General features: G+C 47.9%; 1 protein-coding gene across 2 annotated transcripts in view; it reads left to right on the forward strand.

Annotated features, from left to right (window-relative positions):
- Window positions 1–21,646, forward strand: part of STAG2 (STAG2 cohesin complex component) — a 1,427,207-nt gene that overhangs the window by 884,732 nt on the left and 520,829 nt on the right. For both annotated transcript variants that reach the window (XM_085608133.1, XM_085608134.1), the window contains exons 23-24: window positions 8,674–8,761; window positions 8,858–8,938. In XM_085608133.1, coding sequence (XP_085464259.1) covers window positions 8,674–8,761; window positions 8,858–8,938 — 169 coding nt within the window. The remainder of the gene's footprint in view (window positions 1–8,673; window positions 8,762–8,857; window positions 8,939–21,646) is intronic.

Consider the following 21,646-nt stretch of genomic DNA (forward strand, 5'->3'; position numbering starts at 1 on the left):
TAGTCGCCAGCAGGCTCGACTACAGCAACACACAAATCAGGAATCCCCACCCAGCTCCTAAAGAGACTCCACACCATCCAGAACTCAGCAGCCAGACTTATCCTTAACCTCCCCAAACAAACCCACAACATCGACCACCTCAGGAGCCTCCACTAGCTCCCCAACCACAAAAGATGTCAATCCAAGATGCTGACATACTCCTGTAACAACCTGCACAACCAAGGGCCAACTCATATCAACCACTGTCTGTACTTCCTCCAGACACTTGTGCTCTGCCTCCCTTGCCCACACTCCCTTCATCCACCAAAGCTAGAGTGCAGGACGCTCCTTCTACCTCACCACCAAGTCCTAGACAGCCTCCACCACCGAACGGCATCCTCCCTCATGGAATTCAGAAAAGGATTTGACCTGGCTCTTCGACTGAGTGCAGCATAATCATACCTCCTGTATACCCTCACAGGTCATTAACTGTGCTCTACAAATCCCGATTGATTGATTGACTCGGGTATTTGCCCAAAAAGACAGAGTTGCACCCAAGTTTGCAGAAGACGGGAGTGCTATCTGAGAGTTGCTGGAACCCTCTGAAAGCAAGTTATCGACTCCGGAAGAATTGGCCTGTGGCGGCGCCAAAGGGCGACTGAACTTCAGCCAGACCGAAGAGTACTTTGTGGAACATCGGCCCTGCAACCAGGATCACCCTCGCTATCTTCATGGACTGCAGAATCCCTGCAGGAAGACTCCTGTCGACCGCGCTGTAGGAAGGTGGATATCTGACTATGGTTACCCCCAACTTTTTGCCTAGTGTCTAGCTGGTTTTTCGACTTAGTTGGCCTGAGATCCTGCCATTCAGGGTCTCAGGCTGTCTGCTCTCTCTTTAAAATGGACTCCATGTACCCTAGGTACATTCCCAATTGGTAAGGATCACCTTATTGGACCCTGTACAGTGTACCCTAGGTACCCAGGGCATAGGTGTACCCTAGGCCTCCCAGGGGCTGCAGCATGTATTATGCCACCCCTGGTCTGGCCTTCCAATCAGACACAACTGGCTGATCACTCAGCTGGGGCAAGGTCGTGTAATCACCCCTTGCTTGGATATAGTATACCTATATCTACCCTTAAAATAGACACATGTGTACCTATCAGCCACTCCTATGGCAGGCCTTAACAATCCTGGAGGCAGAGTGCTTGGTAACATGTGAGATGGTGCTCTAGCATGAGCTGAGCCTGTCTGAAGCTTTCGGAACCATGTCCTTATAGCTGTTCTATGATATAGCCTACCATATACTCTTAAAGTGCCTTATAATCTTAAACGGTTATGGTAACTATGGTTTGGCTTTATCAAAACATGTCGTGTAAGGTGTCTAACACTTTGGAATAATACCCCCATACCATTTCTGGTGATGAGGATATTATTCCCCCCTTCTAGAGGGAGAGACATGTTAAAATCCTACTTTGCTGTTTAACTCTAACCAAAGCCTCAGCATCACAAAATGGATGCTGCTGCCACAGACACAAGTCTGACCTCCTGCTGCTGGGAGTGATCCCGGCAAGGGAGGCTTGGACAATAGGTTTCCTGCTTGGGGAGGTGCTAGCACCTCCCCAGACAGACTTTAGTGTTTTGCGGCAGGGAGGGCTGAAAGGAATGAGACATGCCTGGGGCACACAAGGTGTCCCATGCATAGTCCAGTTCAAACCGGTGCTGGGGCACTCCAGCCCCAGTCCTGGCGCGAAACTGGACAAAGGGAAGGGGGTGTAACCACCCCCCTCCCAGGTCCCACCCATAAGGCGTGACCTAGCAGGCAACCCAGCCCCCAGATTAGTATAAGAGTGGTAGCTGGGCCCCAGGAGATTAGATTATCCTGAACCTGCAACTTGAACAGAAACTCTGGACCTTCGACATTCGAAGAAAGAAGAAGACTGAAGAATCTCCCTTGTGGCCAAGGAGTGGCTACTCTGTGCAAACAGGCACCATCAAGAGACTACCCTTTGCTTTGCTGAAGTTCTACGAGGGACCGACTGCAGAGCCCGACCAGAGCCTTGACTTCCAGACTTCTCCGACCCTGATCCACAGCCGAGCTGAGATCCGTGGAGGCGACGAGAGACGTGGGACCGGCTACTTGAGAAAAGTGGCGAGTATCTTCCAGCGCAGCTTTTGAGGCACCCTCGAAGTTGTGCACCGGGGATTGAGAAGCCCCAGCCCCAAGCACCATCTGCACCGAAGATCAGCCCCCCACACTCCACGAGTCCTGCGTGGAGCCCTTCTGCATTTTCCTGCTTGCCGCGTCTGTCCGGTTGCTTGCCCGTTGGCTAGCGGCCTTTGTGACGACACACCTTAATCTTCACTGCTGGTTTGGCTCCTCCAGACTGGCTCCCGCTTCGTTGCAAAAGAGAAGCACCCCAGACCTTCCTGGTCTGCACCAGAAGCAAGTCCTCCGTTCTTCGTGGGTTCCGCTTGCCGACAGCAAGAGCCTTTGTGGGACAGCTCGCCTCCTGGTCCTGGTCGTCCTTGACGTCTCCTGGTACCCGTGGCTGCAGCGACAAGCTTCACCTTTCACCTGCAATCTTCACGACATCGCCTGGTTCCTTCCTGGTTCCACGCGGTCACTGGCTAGTGACCTTGACTCTGTCCCTTCTGCTTGCAGGTATCCTCTCTTCTTGATCCCAGCCTTGGGATCCACCGGACACTCTTCACTGACTGCCTGTCAGCAACTTTCCTTCAGGCATCCATAGAAGTCCACGACGAAACCCGACGCAAGTCCACACCTATGCACCCGCAGCCCGTGGGCTAGGTAACTTGGGTACTTCGGTGCTCACAAGGGTAGTGACTATCCTAGGGTCTAGTTTCCGAGTCTCGACTCTCTAGCTGCTTCAGAAGTGTCCTTAAACTGTTAATTTCTAACTGCTAGTAATTCTAATCGACTTTTACGCATTACGCGTGAGTGTTTCCACTCTGCACCTGAATCCCGTGGGCCTCCCACTTCCTAACTGTTGCTAGTGTAGTGTAGCCCCAGCGATTCCCTAGGCCTATCCTAATCCCGTGACAGTGGTCCTTATACCACTTCTTTAGTATATGGTTTGCGTGGCCCCTAGGGCCTAACTGTATTACTTACCTGTGTGACTTAATGTATGCTTGAATAAGACTGTGTTGTACTTAACTCTAATCTCATAAAGAGTGCTGAGGGTTTGACTAGAACAAATACACTTTATTTTATACATATATCTGTTGTGGTGTCCTTTCATTTGGTATTCAAGGGATTATATATGGTATCACAGCTGGCTTCACATGCCATTCAGAGTTTAGCCTAAGACTGCTCTTGTCCATGCTACCACTAGGATAGCTGGTCTATAAGGTTGGCTTTACAACCAATCACCATAAGGGTTGTTTGGACTGATATAAGGTGTACACTAGAACTAGTGACATCATACATCAGGCCAACTTCTCACACGCGCCACATCCACAGCATCCTTGGAGCATCTTAAGCATCCTTCATCCCTTGTATCATGGTCACTCCATAGGAATCAATTGCAACGCGGAAAAAGTGCCTGGAACTGCTGAAAGACTGCTTCCCCTGTGAAGGTAACTGTTCTTGATGACCTTTTTGCGCCCCCTGACTAGCTCCCTGGTTGGTCGTCTCATTTACTAATTACCGACCGCATTGACACTTAAAGTTTTCTTCGATAAAGTTTCTAAGTGTCCAGTTCGTTGACTTTGCCAAGGCTTATGTGCAGTTGAGTGAAATTGCACTGATTAACTACTGCTTGTAAAATCAATCTTTAAGGAACCCTCTGGTGGATCTTTTTCGTTCTAGCGTCTAAATTATTATAAAAATACAGCCTATTTTTATAAGTTTGTCTTTGATTTCTTAAGTTTAGTGTCAATTTCTTAAATTGTTTTGGTGCTGTTTAAATGCTTAACAGTTGCTCCTCTGTGAAAGCCTTGCTACTCGATGCCACAGCTACCCTGGGTTAAGTTGAGGGTTTGACAAATGAAACCTGAGTCCTAAAGGGGTTGGTAAATGTATTACACAGCGAGGTTTCACTGCTACACCACGTTGTACACCCCATTTCCTCACAGTTGGGCTTCGCGCCCGAGGGTGTATACAGAATCTGATAGACTACTAGCCGCAGATTCCTTCACGTAGAATTATCCCTAGGCATGAGACTGGAGCCGGAAAACCTTCTTTCCCAGCATCTCTGCGCGCCGGGGGGACGACATCAAACGACTCCGCCCAGGAGTCGTTCGCGCACGTCACATAAGTCCCACCCTGGCGCGCCTACGTCAGTTTTTTCCTTTTCCGCGTGCAACACGGATCCGGTTTGTGCTCTGGGCCTGGGCGTGTGTAGGAGCAGTGTGTGAATGCTTTATAGCTTTAAAACTTGCACGTCGTGTGGCCGCCTCATGTCGGCGACAGATCCTCACCTCATCCGTATGTGGTGTTTGGGGGAGCACCACGACTCCACTGATTATGAGGCGTGGCAGTAGATGAAGGCAAATTCCCGGCGGGAGCGCCGGATGAAACTTCTTTCGGCTCGTGTGTCCAGGTCGGTGTCGGCACCTCGTCCGGCCCCTGCGGAGGGTTCTCGGGGCCGCGGCTTCCCTCGCCGACTTTGCTCTTCTCCCAGGTCGCATGAGCACCGATCACCTTTTGGTAAGTGTCGCAGTTTGTCCCCGATGGTCGGGTTCCGGCCTGTCGGGGGTGTGGGCTCTCCACGGATGGTGCGGCCCCGTGTATCGTCCCCTTATCCGCCGTTTCCCGGTGTGGGAGCATCCAGAGCCCAGATGGAGACATATGTTGCGGCTTTGCAGGCCTCGCTGGCTTCTCCTCCTCCTCCTGGGACGTTAGCGGATCCCTTGCAGTGTGCGGGGCCCTCCGCGGCGTCGCCAGCGGCTCCGGCGCCGAGTGGTTCGGATCCAGGCTCGGAGGATGTAGTGCTGTTGCGTGTGGCCCTTTGGGGGGGTCCCTCCTTCGGACCACTGTGCCTCAGCTTTGCTGCAAACTCCCTCAGGAGTCCCTGTGGTGTCGCAGGAGGTCGCTGGGGCTTGGGTCGCACCCCCGAGCCCCTCTCAGTCCTCGAGAGAGGCAACGTCCTTGTCCAAGACCGAGGTGATGACGCTGCGGTACCGGGGGCTACTGGCCCTGGCGGAGCCGCAGGGGTCGGCGGAGGGTCCATCTCGCCCTGTCATGAGTCGCGGCTGGTGGGGGACTCCTCGTCCCTCCAGGCAGACGGCTACTTCGTGGGAGGTCAGGGCGGCCCTTCGCCACCCCGGCTTCGGCTCCTGCACCATGTGCTGTGTCGGAGGACGCCTCGACGTCGTCTCCGGTGCCGGTTGCCGACGGTGGCCTGCTTCAGGTTGCGGACTCTACGGCGCTGGGCAGACGTCGGGTCGTTGACTCTTCTTTGGATGCCTCCTCTTCTCCAGAGGTTCGGCGGTTGCTGGTGTCGTCCTCGCCGGAGACGGGCCGCCGTGTCGTGGCTTTTTCCCCCAACGTCGTCAAAAGGAGGCTCCTCGCCATCTCCACGATCGCGGTCTTCGCCGGAGGAGCCACAGGTCCCCTACTCCTCGGTCCCTCTTCATTCTTTCCGACCTTGGTCCTTCCTTCCTCCGGTTGGCTTGGGGGATGGCCGTCTTAGTTTGCAGCAGTCGCCTAACAAGGAGCTGCTTTCCCCTCCGCGGGGCCCCACGGAGGCAGGTGCGGCTTTCGCCCTCGCTGTTTTCACGGCTGTGGGAATTTTGCGTATGGGTGATCAAGCTGCCCATTTTCCCGCTTATCATCTTTGTGAGGTTCTCCACCAGGGCTCTGGTGGTAGGGAACTGTTGCTTTCCTTCCAGTGTTCACTCCATTCTTCTCTCTTGGGGACGTCCTGCCACGGGGGACCCGGTGCCCCAGTACCTTCTGCAACGCCACCATCCGGCAGCGCGTGAACCGGTGTGCCTTTCTCTTCACCCTTCGACCAGAGGTCCCCTTTTGCAGTCTGCCTTTCCTGCTTTGCCACTGCTGTTGTCTCTCCCGTCACGGGAGGCACGCTGGCTGGACTTCTGGGGGCGCGATATGTTTGCCTCGACCAGTACGGCTCTGCTGGCCTTTAACACCCTGTGTGTTTTTGCTAGGGCCACTTCTTGTTTGAGGGACTCGGCGGAGTCCCTTATGTCTGCCGCTTCTCAGGAGGGTGCCTCTGTGGATTTGCTACACCATGTCTTGGATGGTCGGGAGCTGGCGGCGTTTATCCTTCACTCCGCTCTGGATATCTCGGAGCTGCTGGGTCGTGCCATGGCTTCTTCGGTGGCCCTTTGTTGCCATGCCTGGCTTCGGGACCGTGTGATCCTGGAGAATGTTTGAGAACGGCTGTTGGACCTTCCCTTCGATGGTGCTCTTTTGTTCCATGTCCCTGCGGACTCAGCCATCCAGAGGTTCTTGGTGGGGCTCATCCTCCTCCTCCTCCTCCTCCTTCCCCCCCCCCCCCCCCCCCTCCTCCTTCTTCTCCTCCTCAGTGAACTGCGTGTTGCTCTGGTTCTTGGAGCTGTTCTTCCGTTGAAGCGGGTCGCCCCGGTTGTCTGGCTGAGTTTGTGGTTCTGTTGGCCAGCCCCTTTTTGAATGTGTGTTTTTCCTTTGGGTTTTTCACACCATGCTGGTCCTTGACTTCTGGGCCCTCTTACGGGCGCGGTTTGTCCCTGTGGGGTGTTGGACGCTTTTCCTGGGTGACATTGAGTTCCGCCTGCTTCTTGCTGCCGGTGCCATCCTGTTTGTGATTGCCTTTGCTCTGCCTCTTCTTCTCCTTGGAGTCTCTAGGTTGCTCTTCTCCGGTGCCCCTTTTTGGCCCTGGGCGGAGGTTTTGTTGCCTCGCATGGGGTGTTTTGCCTCTTGGCACCTTGCCTTGTTTCCTCTGCTGAGTGCGGACAGGCTGTCGTCGTCGTCTTCTCTTCTTTTCCCGACCCCCCCCCCTCTTTTTTTTGGGGTGGGTGGCCTCCTGCTGGCGAGGGTTTCCCTTTGCCTGGGGGACGGGGCTCCTCGTCCTGTTTTCGGACTCAGCTCCCATGTGGGCCTCTGTTGTGCCCAGGTGGGTGGGGTCCTCTCGCAGACCCTCCTTCCCCTTGGGTATGGCTAGGTTATCTATTCTACGTGAAGGATTCTGCAGCTAGTAGTCTCTATCAGATGTATGAGTTACTTACCTTCGGTAACGATGTATCTGGTAGAGACGATTCTAGCCGCAGATTCCTTCACGGCCCGCCCTTCCTCCACTCTTCTTCATTAGAGATGCCTATTAGGAGGAATGTGGTCATTAACCAGTAATGGTTAATGGCCAGAACAGTGCTGGATTATGAAAATGGTTTAATTTTCTGTGTGCTCCCTTAAATTGTTTATGCACTGCGTTATGGTAATTTGAAACTGAGTGGTACCAGTGTCCCAACACACTCCAATTCTTGAAGACGTTTAAAAATGCATAGCATTCCTTCTCAACAAATGTTTATTTCTTTTTTCATTGTCATTTCATGCATGTCTGCATAAATCAAACACAAAATTGTGAGTCATGGCTTGGTTATAAGCCTGGTTGTAACCCGGTGGTTAAATAAGTTTTAGGACAAACTACAAACACTACGTGTTTGCAAACAAAAAGGTCTGCACTCACAGCAGTGTATGATTTTCAGAGGTTGGTGTTTAGTGCGCCAAATTTAGAGAAGAAAACAGTGTATTCTATTAATCTTTGTCCCACCCATTCACTGTTTCAATTTCACCATTTAGGTTCTTTAGGAAGATCTTCACAAACTAGTTCTTCACAAATAACCCTTTTATGAAATTAGAATTCTGGGATTTTTCCCCACAAGTTGCATGTCGGGCGAACCCACAAAAATAGGAAATATTACTTACTAGTTGGAAAAAACACAGTTTCAGGTGCAGTTTTCTCTCTGTCCGTTTCTGAAAGCCCACAAGAGGGAGTTTGTTACTTAAGTAGATTAATGTAGATGCAGTCTTTAGAAACAACACAAGTTTTTTGTTTTTTTTGGTAAGTAAAAATAAAATCCCAAAGTCGGCCATATCTTGGCTTTTCCCTTAAGCCCCTTCATAAATCCTGGTTACTGATCTGTGTACTGTCGTTTACTACTGGTATCCCTAGACCGTAATACTGGCCCACTCCAACCTGAATAGACCCCTTCGCTCGATTTAGCTACTTAAATATCTATGGGTAGTGAAGATGAGGAGTTCAAGTTTACTCATAGCAGGGGAGGGGCTTGGAAAGTCAGAATAAATAGGAAGCTCTCCATTACATTAATATCCGATCAGTATAGCTTAGTTAAAAGGAAATTAATTTTAATAGCAGAGAAGTCAAAACTACTGTTGACCCTTAAAGAGCTGGTGGTTTTGCACCCGGAACAGTTTTTTTTTTTTTTTCTTTTTTTTTTTTTAACATTTGGAACCGTTTGCACTTAAGACTTGATCATTTTTTTCATTATAAGATGCTTGTATGCTGCTCGATTGACACTTGGGAAGCATTCCACAAAGGAATCGTTTAAGATGTTTGAAATTTGTGAAAATTTAAAATAATTGTTTAAAAGCTTGTTTAATGTATTCATCAGATGACACTTTCTTCCGTGTTCTTAAACTTAATCCGCAGTTACTTAGTCAATTAGTTTATTGCCATTTTTCTAAACTGTTTTCTGTGTGTTGTTCATAGTGCTCATGACCTTTCCAGATGGGATATGTTTGGATGCAATTACAAACTGTTGAAAATTGGTATTGAAAATGGTGACATGCCAGAACAGGTTTGTTTAATATATATATATATATATATATATAATTCAGCATTTTTACTTTGATCTAGTATACAAGTGACATAAAAATATTTTCTTTCATTGCAGATTGTTACTCATGCATTGCAGTGCACCCACTATGTGATACTTTGGCAGCTAGCAAAAATTTCAGAAAGTGGTTCCACAAAGGTAGGATTTTATGTCTTAAATTATTCAGATCATTTTGTCTCTTTTCTTTTTCATCCTGCTCCTTTTGTTGTTCATCGGTGGGCGTTTAACTTAGTTATAACATTCCTAATGGCTTTTGTAAGAAACTGGCTCTATATATACTGCACCGAGGTACAGTGTGTATAGAGTCCAAGAGTCTACAGAGGTTTGGCAGAGGCTAAAGTTAGATAGAACCTTACTCTCTAATGTGGTAGCTTGGTCGAGCAGTAAGGCAGTATCAGAGGACAGTGTAAAGCATTTGATGTACACACTCAGTCAGCAAATAGTCTAACACACTCAAGAACTGAACTCTAGGCCAATTGTTTTGTATAAAAACAAATATACTGTTGTTTTATATCTAGAACCAAGCAAGCCAGGTACAGATAAGCGTATACATACTTTGCAGTAGTGATTGTCTTGTTTGAACACAGTTCAGAGTTGCAGTATAACTGGTACTGGTTTTGATTACAGGTTTAAGAAAGCAGATTGCAACACATTGCAGGTATAATGCGTACATTCAATTGAATGGGCTTTTTAAGTAAAATGTAGTTGATTTACTTTTTGGTTACTTTTCTAACCTCTGGACTGGATCCTAGATTCAGCCCTGGGACATTTCCTGAAAACAGGTGAGTAAGTACGTTTTGATTAAAGGTATGATTTTTAAGGAAAATTATTGTATTTCAAAAGTTGACACTTAGAAACTTTTTCACATAGAATCACCCATGTTATCCTATGGGAGGAAATTCACTTAGCAGGTAAGTTAGGTTATCGTTACTTTTTCTTACTCCGTGCTGGATCCTGGATTCAGCACTGGGACATTTCCTGAAAACAGTTGACAGAAATCATTTTTGTTAAACAGGCGATTTTTAAGGAATATTTGTATGTTGCAGAAATCGACAGAAGAATTTCTGGTAAAAACCAGGCAATGTTATCCTATGGAGGACAATAAAGTTATCGTAAAATCAGTTGTAATGACTTTTTCTGGTCAGTGCTGGGCACCTAAGTCCAGTACTGGGATCTCTCGTGAGAACAGGTGAGTAATTTTGTTTTCGTTAATCGGACGATTTTTAGGGAATATTTCAAAGTTTCAAAACTCGACACTCAGAAGAATTTCCAAGTGAAAACCAGTCAATGTTGCCCTATGGAGAAAATGTAAGTTATCGGCTTTCAGGTAAGTACTCAACTGGCAAAGTTCAGGTTCTGGGGCAAGACTCTGGGGTCTCCCAGGTTCAGGTTTGTACTGTTGTTGCACCCTCAGCGACACAGGGGCGGTCGGGTGCAGAGAGAGTAGGCCCAATGTTAGCCTATGGAGGGCAGGGGGCCTTTGGTTGGTGGCTGCTAGCAGGCAGGCCACGCGGCTGTGGGAGCAAAGCTCCTGGTCACTTACTCAGGGCAAGTGCGAAAGTCGAACAGGGTAGTTGGTGCACCCTCAGCCGCACTGGGGCAGCCGGGTGCAGTGGGCTTCTGGGCCGTCGGGCGCCCAATGGATTTCAATGGGAAAGCTGCGAGACGAACAAAGGCTGCAAACTCAGGGACGGTGATTCTTCAGGTGTGACCACCACTTCGAGAGGTAAGCTGGGAAGCTGTAGGCTGGGTAGACACACGGTAGTTGGGCACAGGGGGGCGTGGGGCGCCGGGTGCAGGGGTGTCTTTTGGCGTCAGGAAATCTTACCCCTCTGCTGGTCGTAGTTGGAGGAGTCCCTGGTGTTGAGGCTGCAGGCGTCATCAGGACCGTTGAGGTGAGTCCTTGGGTGCTGGATTCTGGGTCACAGTCACCGGGGGGACGTCTTCGTGGTCTTTCTCCACTTTAACTCCGGCCGGGCTCGGCGGGTGCCTTCTTTCTTCTTGTTCTTCTTGTAGTTTCAGAATCTGGATCTGAGGAAGGAAGGTTCAGGTTGCCCCTAACTACTACATTTAGGGGTGTTACAGGTAGGTAAAGGGCAGGGACCAATGGGTCCCTTCCCTGGGGTGGGTACACCCCCTATCCTGCCACTCTCCAGTGGGAGGGGGGCTGGAGCCTGTCCCTGGTTGGCTGGGTTCCCCCATGCTCAAGATGGCGGGGACTCAAGGTTGTGCTTCACCTCGCCTCCTCCACCTGAGGGGTGGAGTTGGCAGAGGTGGGCACACCTCTCTTTCTCACTTTGTTTTTCCCGCCGGGTCTCCCACTAAAAGTGGGGGGTAGAACCAGTGGGGACCAGTTGCTGAGTACAGCAAGTGGTCTGGTGAAGCGTCTCCTTCGTGAACCCTGCCCATCCTGGGGGAGGAGGCTTGGCACCTCGTCCCAGGATGTGCATTGTTTCAGGCCCCAAGAGCAGCAAGCTCTCGACCCAGGGGTCCAGAAACATGTCTAGTGGCGGCAGCCTGCGCAGCCACTCAGTCAGGTCACTGGGTGTTGGTCGAGTTTCAGAGGGCATCTCATAGATACCCTCTGTCTTCCTACCCTACATTAAATCCCACACTGGCATCAGTGTGGGTTTAATGTGTTGAGAAGTTTGATACCAAGCTTCCCAGTCTTCAGTGCAGCCATTATGGTGCTGTGGAGTTCTTAATGACAACCTTCCAGCACCACATATTCTCAATGGCAGCACTGCACTTACAGGGCCCAGGAATGGACCTGGGCACTGTAAGGGTACAGGGCTCGTGCACTTGTACCCTCACCACTGGCATAGGGCATCCAGCGAGAGGGGTGACTGATGTATGCCAGGGCAGTGGATTGTGGGCATGGCACACAGGGATGTGTGCCATGTCGGCTTTGTTTTGTTCTGCACCCAGACACTCAGCCTGCAAAGGCAGTGTGTGTGTCAGGGTACAGCGCCTCTAAGGGTGGCACAATAAGTGCTGCAGCCCTTAGGGGCCTTCTCTGGTCACAGTGCCATGGGTACCTATGGCACCATTTACCAGGGCTGATATGTGGCCAGAGATGCCAATTGGATTTAGGCTTCAATGCAGTTTTAGGGAAGGAACACAGGCCCTGGGTACCTGATGGACTGAGTGTGCCCTGGGCTCCTGCCAAAGTACAACAGCAATTCAGCAAAAAGTGGGGGCATACCATGCAAGAAAGAGGGCACTTTCTCACTGCTTTGCCGTTTAAATCACTGCAAAGGTGCTCCAAATGTTTGGTTGCCAATAAGATGTCCTTTGTAGTGGCCATTACCTTGGCCCGCAGAAATGGAAATCTGTAGCCCCTTGCTGATGGATACTACTTCCCTCAGTTTTCATCTTGTAAATATTCCCAGGTGCTACATTATATCCAGAAACTTTTTTCTCTAACATTAAGTCCACAGAACTGATATGTGGCCCTGTGAAACTCAAACAGAAAATTCTAATTCCAGATTTTATGACACTGCCTGATGTACTGGCATCTATTCTTGTTTTTCTGTGCCTTAGAGTTGCAGGTCCGGAGTTCTTCCTCCATTTTACACTGTTTTTTTTTTTTAAATTCTTACAATGGTTGTTCAGATTAGATCCAATGTCACCTTCTACGGTCTCAAACCCTGTTGATGTTGGAAGTATTGCTCTCTCTGATCCTCGTAACATGCTCATTAGGTGTCTGCTCTTGTTGACTTGAGTCCCTGCATCCTAAGGCCAACATGGCGTGAGATCAAAGTTTTACAGCATGAAGTCTCCCCTGATTTCCATGGTGTGCATAATTCCACCATCAACTGGTTGGGTCCAGACATGTTCAATGAAAGGTGTTTTGAGAGAGTTAGGCTTGGGTGGAGCCTGAGTATGACGAGGACCCTTCGCCCAAAATGCTATGTGAACACAAGATTTTTTGTACACGAATGATTTTGTAAGCCCAGGAGTACTTCAGAGCTTGATGCTGTGCCAAGTTAATCTCTGAAGATAATTCCGTGAGGGTGGGGGTATCCAGGAAGTTTAGGGGATTTAGAGTTTATATATATATAGTCTATTCTGTCTCTCTCTCTCTCCTCCACCCTCCACCTCCCCCCCCCCCCCCCCCCCAGATCTAGCCACTTGTCCTTCAATGCCTTCCCCCCCCCCTCATAATATCGCAAGGTACCCCAGGATAGTTGAGAGCTCTGACACCTTTGGATCGACCACTATTAATTCTGCAATCCCGCCTCACCATTATGTACTGCAACCCCATATGAAATTGCTGCCTCACCTTTAGGTGTCGAAGACGACTGTACAGTACCAACAGGAGAGGAAATGTGGCCCATCGGAGAATGCAGAGGTAGGAGTCCAGTTGCACCCCTTATATCTTTATAGAATGAGACATAGAGGCAGATGATGAACCGGTCCCTCTGAGGCCCAGTTGGTACGGTCCATTTCATAGGCGCGACCACCCTCTGAGTCTGAGGGAGTACAGCAACAAGACCCAGAGGCATCATATCCTCAAGTGGCTCTTTTTGGTATGGTCATCGCCAAAATCTTCGACTGATGCTGGTTTTTTGGCTGCTAATCAGGCTTCAGTGCCTTGCCCTTAAAAATGTGTATGTTTGATTGACTTATACCCAATTGGCATAAGCTAACATACATGTAAGTCGCTAGTACAGGATACCCAGGACCTGTAAGTTAGAGGGTCACCCCAGGGACAGCAGCACTGATTGTGGCACTCTAGGTCTGACAGAGGTAAAACATGGTTTCTAGTCTACCACTGCAGGCTGGAAGGTAAGTTTTAAATTGATAAGTCGAGTTTGCCATTTAAAGCTACGATAAATCCTTATCCTCCCTTTTTAGGTCTCGCGACCTGCGTTGCACTGCGCAGCAGTGCTCGCGCAGGCGAGAGTCCTTTTGTCCGGGGATCAGAAATGGACCTGCGATTCCTTTTGTGCTACCCCGTTGGCCTTTGCGTGCGTCTTTTTATAAAAGACTGCACGCAATTGGCCAAAGGCGGGCGCGTTGCTCCGCCCACGGCCTATTGGTGTCTATTACGCGCTTGGTGCGTGTAATGGACACCAGTAGGCCATGTGGTTTCAATTATCGTGCCCAGACGGGCGCGATAATTGAAAGCGCGTCTCGCTGTGGCGCGCGCACACCACTCGCGGGATTGTTCATTTTTCTTTTTTTACATCTCCCACTTGCCTGCTGGAAAATGTTGCCGTGCATGCTTTCTGACTTAAATTGATGACTCCATAATTTTAGCGATCACCTCGCCACCAGGTGAAATTATTTGAAACTGATATTCACCCGTACGACCTTTTGGTAAGTTAACCTTATGATACAGGTTATGTTCAGAGAAAGCCTAACAAGGGCCTTTAACTGTCCTCATATTTGCCATGTTGTAATCTTTCAGTATTTTTAATTATGAAAAACAAGCGCTTGCCTTATCGAGACGCTTCTTTATAGTGTAATGTACACCTGGGGAAATCCCAGGTGGTTTTCATTCTCACGCTCTTTTTGACAGAAGTCAAAGATCTGCAGGCGTGTTGCAAACCGCTGGTGTTTCCCTTTGGGTTAACACGTGGAAAGGAAATAATAAGTGATTGGTCTTTTTTTATGTGGTGTTGTACTGCTGAATTGAAAAAACTCTGCGTGATTACCTTTATCAGTTCTGAAAATTTTACTCACGTTCCAAAAGTCCTCGAAGGAGGAATTACATTTTTTTTTGTTCAATACATTTGATTGATTTTTCTAATTCACGTGGCCAGTCGGGTTTTGTCTGTGCCGCTCGTGGACAACAGCAAATTTTAGATGCAATGTAGTGCTTGTCTTTTTTTTGCTAAATTAATCTGCAAATACTTCCGGCGTACTTTACAGTTTTCAAAGTGCAGAGATATGTTGCTATGGTGATTGGGAAATTAAGACTCTGTGTGGAGAGTTTGCAGCGCAAGAGCCATTTATCCTCCACCAATAAGAACGCGCTGTAAGTCTCGGCCCTCATAAAGTAAAGCTTGATTATTCAGTAAAGTCTTTGAAATGCGCCAAACAGCCTATTCTTGACGCTGCTTCTGCAAAAAAAGACCCGAGTAAGGCCTGTGTTTAGGTGGCATGCCACTCTTTCCTTAGTTGCTGCTTTCTGCTGCCCAAGATTGGCACAAATGATTTTCCAAGGCATATCTGGTGTGTGGTTGACGTAAAAATAAATGTTCTCTTTCTTATTCCTAGCAAGCAGACTCTCGAGGACGGGAGGTGTGTTTTACGCAGCACTAAATGAACTTTTCTCAGTGTCGGGTGTTAAACGTGAAAGGACGTAGATAGATTGCCCGCACCTGCTGTTGGCACAACTCGGCCCTGTTTGTTTTCTGCAATCTTCCCTAACATGGTATTGCTATTTAACGTTTCTCCGATCCGGCTTCTATTTAATGATTTAAAGCGCTCAGTTTGTAAAGGATTGTTCTATGTTTGTTTTAAGGCACACAAGAAGACACTTGACCAATTTCACAGTAGGCTAACCTCAATCACGAATTTGTTGCAGTGGTCTAACGCTTCAGTTAACAGAGGGAAATTTGTGAGGGCTGCTGATGGAACACGGTGGAAAGACCCCTTCGAAAAAGCTCATGATCTGCTCAAACACATCAGCAAAACTCGCACCTTAACAGTGTGAAAACCGCATCCTGTAGCAAAAGAGTCGATGACTAAGCCAAAATTAGCACAGAGAAAGCATGTTTGTATACTAAATGGCTAATCCATGGAACATAAAGAAGTCCAGTTTTTGAATTTAGTTGTGAGGAATCTTCCAAATGCTTCTCTTACATTAGTACTGACATCATTAACAATAGTGTTGCCTACGTCAAGCTTCTCGCACACTCGCAGCCAACTATGGCAAAACATACAAATGGCTTGTTTTCACACAAATACCTGTGTCTTATCAGGAAAGTGGCAGCTGAAATGAAACCCTATTACATTGTGTAGATGACCAAGTACCCAATCATCTTCCTTATACCTTCATGTATGTCTAGGCATTTTTTTGATTCAACGTTATAAATGCATCTTTTAATCAAGATGCTCTTGTCAGACCCTCAAAATAAAGATAAGTGAGGCAAGTGTTGAGGAAAAGCAACGCTGATCCAAACTGAGAACATAGGCCTTCAGACCCTCTACTAGCCTCCCATAGCTCACCAAACTACTGGGAAAGGGGTAGCAATCCAATTAAAGTGACATTGGCAGACATTAAATTAGGGTCTCCTTCCTGTCAGGTTTTAAAATGGTCACAGTACATAAACTAGCCTCTTTGGAATAATTAAGTATGTAATCTAATATTTTGATGAAGGAAGCTCCTGCCTACTATTACTGTAAGCTCTTTTGTGAGGATTTTACACAGTTTATCACAGTATTCTCTTGGCATTACTTCTTGATAGGCTTGGTTAGACAACAGAGTCTTTGCGTGCTTCACATTGTACCTCTCCAAAAGGTTCAGTTGTGTGAAAATTGATGACACCTACTTTGAACTTATACCAAGCACCTTTGACTTCCTCAAGGCTAATTTCTATCTCCTTCACTAGTCAATATTTATGTTCAACCGTTAACTGAATTACTACACAACCTTGGAATATATTACTGCAAATAAGCACAGCACTCAGCTATACTTGAAGTCGGGCTGCTCCAAGATCCGTATTCTGATGGATACATCTGCCAGTGGATTCCTCACCTTGTGAATATCACCTGCGCCAGCATGCCACAGAATTTTTTCCCCAGCTCTCTACGCCGACGTGGACGTCATAATACAACGGCTCCGCTCGCGACTCCGTATGACATCACCGGAGCCATAAGAGAGTCACGTTGGCGTGATGATGTCAGTTCCCTTTTTTCCGCGCCGTCGACACGTAACGGTTTTCCTGCACTCTCCTGCTACTTTGTTGTTTTCGACTAGGAAATCCGATTTCAAACCTTGTAGGGAATGTGGGGGCCACATGTCCATTACTGACCCCCACATAGATTGTTTGTGGTGCCTTTCTTCAGACCATGATGTGGATGACTGCCTCTGCTGCAGAAAGATGAACCCGAAGGCCCTGAAAGAGAGGGAGGCGTAACTCTTCATGGCCAAGGCAAAAAAGGAGAGGTAGGAAGGAGAAGTCGAGGCCGGAGTCGTCGACTTCACACTCTTCGAAGTCGAAGAAACACAGAAAGAAGAGGAAGCATAGCTCTCGGCGCCGATCGTCGAAGAGTAAGGCTTCGAGGTCGCCGTCGCCTCGGCCTCGAAGTAAGGAGTTTATTTCTCCTTCCCCTTCTCCTCGTGTCTCCGGAGAAGACACCTTCGCCCAAGTTGACTCCAGCGCAATCTCCGGCGCAGTCACCGGCGCCAGTGGAGTCTCCAGTTTCCCACGCCGAGCCGGAGCAGGAGGAAGATCTTTCTCTAGTGCCAACTGAACCTGCGGCTCCAGTTGAGGATACTTCGGCTCCGGCTGCTCCTCGACCTGATCTAGGGTCGAACCCATACCCGCATTTCCCGACTCCGGGTGTGGATCCAACGCATTTACAGTGTGTCGAGCATTTCCTCCTCCTCAAAGAATTCTCGACATTCAGGAAATTATCCCTTTATTCCACAATGGAGCGGTTGTTCCAGTTCTGAAGGTCCTTCGCCTGCTCGGTCTGTTCGCCTCCTGCATTCTGTTGGTCAACCATGCACGCTGGCACATGAGGGCACTCCAGTGGTGCCTCCGCAGGCAGTGGTATCAGCACAACGGAGATCTCAGGGAGTCTGTGAGGATCTCCAGAGAAGCTGCAGCAAATCTGTCTTGGTGGAGCGTGGAGGGCAATCTGTCTCAAGGAAAGCCCTTTCATCTTCCTCAAACGGTGGCCACAGTGATAACAGATGCCTCTACCCTAAGGTGGGGTGCTCATCTGGGGGATCTGTAGATCAAGGGTCTTTGGTCTCCAGAGGAAAGATTGTCTCATATCAATCTTCTAGAATTGCGGGCGATACGGTTGGCACTCAAGGCCTTTCTCCCTTCCCTTCACGGTCAGTCAGTACAAGTCCTAATGGACAACACTACCGCGATGTGGTATGTCAACAAGCATGGAGGAGTAGGGTTGTACTGTCTCTGCAGAGAGGCGTTGTGGCTCTGGTCCTGGGCTCAGGATCATCGGATTTGCTTGATGGTGAATCTGGCCGAGGTGCTGAACGTACGTGCGTACAGTCTCAGTCGCCAGTTCTCCGCCGACCACGAGTGGAGGCTTCATCCAGAGGTAGTTCAGCACGTCTTCCGGACGTGGGGGACTCCTCGGGTGAACCTGTTTGCCACTTTCGAGAACACGCATTGCCCGTCATTCTGCGGTCTCCAGTTTCCGATGCAGGGGGCGATGGGGGACGAGTTTCAGTTGAGATGGGACTCGCATCTCCTTTACGCGTTTCCTCCCATACCCTCGGGTTCTGAAGAAGATTCGCCAAGACCGGGCCCAAGTCATTTTGATTGCCCCGTATTGGCCCAGAAGGGTGTGGTACACAGATCTACGTCTCCTTTCATTGCACCCTCCGCTCCGTCTCCCGCTCAGGGCAGACCTCCTCTAGCAGTCTGAGGGGCAGGTTCTACACCCCCGCCTCCAGAGCCTGCACTTTCATGCCTGGAGATTGAACAGGCAACCTGAGTTCCTTCTCTCTCCCGCCTGATGTGGTGGATGTTATTTTATTGGCCAGGCGACACTCCACCAAGTCCATTTACTCCTACAGGTGGTCCAAGTTTGTAAAATGGTGTGGAGAGAGATCCATTGACGCTTTAAAAGCCCATCTTTCCAATGTGCTTCAGTTAGCTCTTTCCTTGGCTCAGCAAGGTTGTGCTGTGGCCACGGTCAAAGGCTATTTATCAGCCTTATCGGCTTTTCTGTCTCTTCCAGATCAGCCATCTTTATTTAAATCTCCTATTGTTTTGAGATTTATCAAAGGTCTTACTAACAGGTTTCCACCTACTTCTTTTGTAATGCCGCAGTGGGACCTTAATCTTGTTCTAACTTTTTTGATGGGGTCTTCTTTTGAGCCCCTTATTAGTTGTCCTTTGAGGTTGTTGTCTTTTAAGACGGTCTTTCTTGAAGCCATAAACTCGGCAAGGAGGGTGAGTGAGCTTCAAGCTCTTAGTTCAAAACCCCCGTTATTATCCTTACATGCTGAAAGGATGGTTCTTAGAACCAGGGCTGCTTTCCTACCTAAGGTAGTTACTCCCTTTCATCCTGGACAGTCCGTTACTCTCCTTGTGTTTTATCCACCTCCTCATCCTTCCAAGGAGGAGGAAAGACTTCACCGATTGGACCCTAAAAGAGCTGTGAGCTTTTATTTGGACAGAATGAAGGACTTTCGTTTGGATGATCAGCTCTTCTTGGGCTATATTGGACAATCTAAAGGCAAAGCTGTGCACAAGCGCACACTGTCCAGATGGATCATCCTAGCCATCAATATCTGCTACGCCCTTGCTGGTAAGGTTCCTCCTGAGGGTATTGGGGCTCATTCAACTAGAGCTAAATCGTCTACCTCTGCTTTAGCCAGGGGTGTTCCGGTGGCAGACATTTGTAAAGCCGCGACTTGGGCCTCCCTCCATACTTTCGCAAAGCATTATTGCTTGGACTCTGAGATGAGGAGGGAAGGCCATTTTGCGCGCTCTCTTGCAGGACTTTTTGGTATAGGAAGGTGGACACCCTCCTCCAGGAGTGGTACTGCTGTGGGAATCTATTCACAAGGTGAGGAATCCACTGGCAGATGTATCCATCAGAAGAACAAGTCACTTACCTTCGGTAACGCTTTTTCTGGTGGATACAGTATCTGCCTCCCCGTTGTCCACCTTTGTATACCTTAAAGGATGCCTTGCTTGACATGTTGTTTTACGTTGTATCTTCTTTCAATCTGGTACACTTATAGGAAATGCTTATGTTCTTTAGCTTTCCTTTTGTTCATGTAGTATGTGTATTTGTTCGAATATTGTATACTTTGAATCTGTCGTTGGTCCACCTGTTAGCCTTGGAGGCACGGAAAAAAGGGTTGGAACTGACGTCATCACGCCGACGTGGCTCTCTTATGGCTCAGGTGATGTCATACGGAGTTGCGAGCGGAGCCGTGGTATTATGGCGTCCATGTCGGCGTAGAGAGCTGGGGAAAAAATTCCGTCGAATGCTGGCGCATGGGATATTCACAAGGTGAGGAATCCACAGGCAGATACTGTATCCACCAGAAAAAGCGTTACCGAAGGTAAGTAACTTGTTCTTCTATCCACACGCATGCCTGATGTCCAGCCCTGAACGAGAGGACTAAAACATTAGTTACAATTGCAAAATAAAGTTTCTGATCCTGTCTCCCAAATTTGATACTCAACTGGAGTGATGGACACTTTAAAGAGCATAGGCAGTGTCCAAACATAGTTACTAAAATCGCGCTTTGAGCTGTCACCCTTGATTTTTAAACTCCTCGTTGAAGCACATATTAAAGCCACAGTGGAAGCTGCAAACCACGAGTTGAGAATCCTAAGAAAAATATCAGCCACTTCCCCCTAAAATTGAGTGTGAAGAACATTGTTCAAACAGCGATACCTCATATTGAACATTGGAAAGTTCTATTCAGCAGACTTTTTAAGAGGTGTTGCTGTCCTCTTCCCCCTCCACCATCCCCCTTTTGACTGTTCAGTACTCTGCTGCTTGACCGATCTGTGGTACTAGAAAATGTGATCATATCATCAGTTTTGGCTGAACTCTAATAGCTTCCCTGAAAGCCCGCCACGCCCACTGTATACACCCATGTAGTTTGAGATTATCTGTGTAGTAGGACATTCAGAAATAGTTTTCAGTTCGTCAAACATTTTAGAGCTCGTAACCTTAGAAAGCTTTATCATTGCAAGAAATTAGAATGTAAGTACTATTATCAAATGACCATGGTCCCAATTATTTATTCTAATCACATCATCCCTGAGAGGGTTTTAGTTCACATTATATGGCAGATGATTTTTTTTCAACCTGTGTGATAGTCTACTTAAAATTGAGGTTCAGTGTTTATAATTTCCTTGGGTTAAGGGTCCAGTGTATGCTTATTTGTAGTTGTTGGGTGGCAAGGGGTAAGTGGTTTCTCAAGTGAAAAATGAATTCATGTTTTTCTCACAAGGATGATGCTTTGCAATTTATTTATGATAAAATATTTGGTGTATGAAGATATTGTTTATTTTTTCGGATGTTATGCCAGGTAATTGTGCCTTTGATTGAACACTGTTTCTCTTGAGGGCAGTTGTGAGAAAGTGGCTCTGTATATACTGTTCCCAAATAGGTACAGGGTGTACAGAGTCCACAGTCCCCAGAGGTTTGGCAGAGGCTAAAGTTAGATATAACCTTACTCTCTAAAGTGGTAGCTTGGTCGAGCAGTAAGGCAGTATCAGAGGACAGTGTAAATCATTTGTTGCACACACTCATGCAGCAAATGGTCTCACACACTCAAGAACTGAACTCTAGGCCAATGGTTTAAATATAAAAAATATATGCTTGTTTTATTTTAGAACCAACAATAGGTATTAAAATATACTTTCTCAGAATGAGATGCTTTATATAAATACTTTTGCAATATGCAATTGACTTTTGAAGAAAGTTACAAGTGGTTGCAATAGGCAACACAATTCTAAACACAATAATGCATTGAGTTCAATGGAAGTTTCAAGTTATTTGCCACAGATTACTTCTAGGATTACTTTTGGAATTCCAGGACTGGATCCTAGATTCAGTCCTGGGTCAATACTTGGAATCAAGTGATAAAAGTCAACTTAATTACTGTGATGATTTTTAGACAATAATTTCCTATTTTAAAAGTTGACACTCAGAAAATAT

This window comes from Triturus cristatus, chromosome 5_2, assembly GCF_964204655.1.
Source record: "Triturus cristatus chromosome 5_2, aTriCri1.1, whole genome shotgun sequence".
In the NCBI taxonomy this organism is placed as follows: domain Eukaryota; kingdom Metazoa; phylum Chordata; class Amphibia; order Caudata; family Salamandridae; genus Triturus; species Triturus cristatus.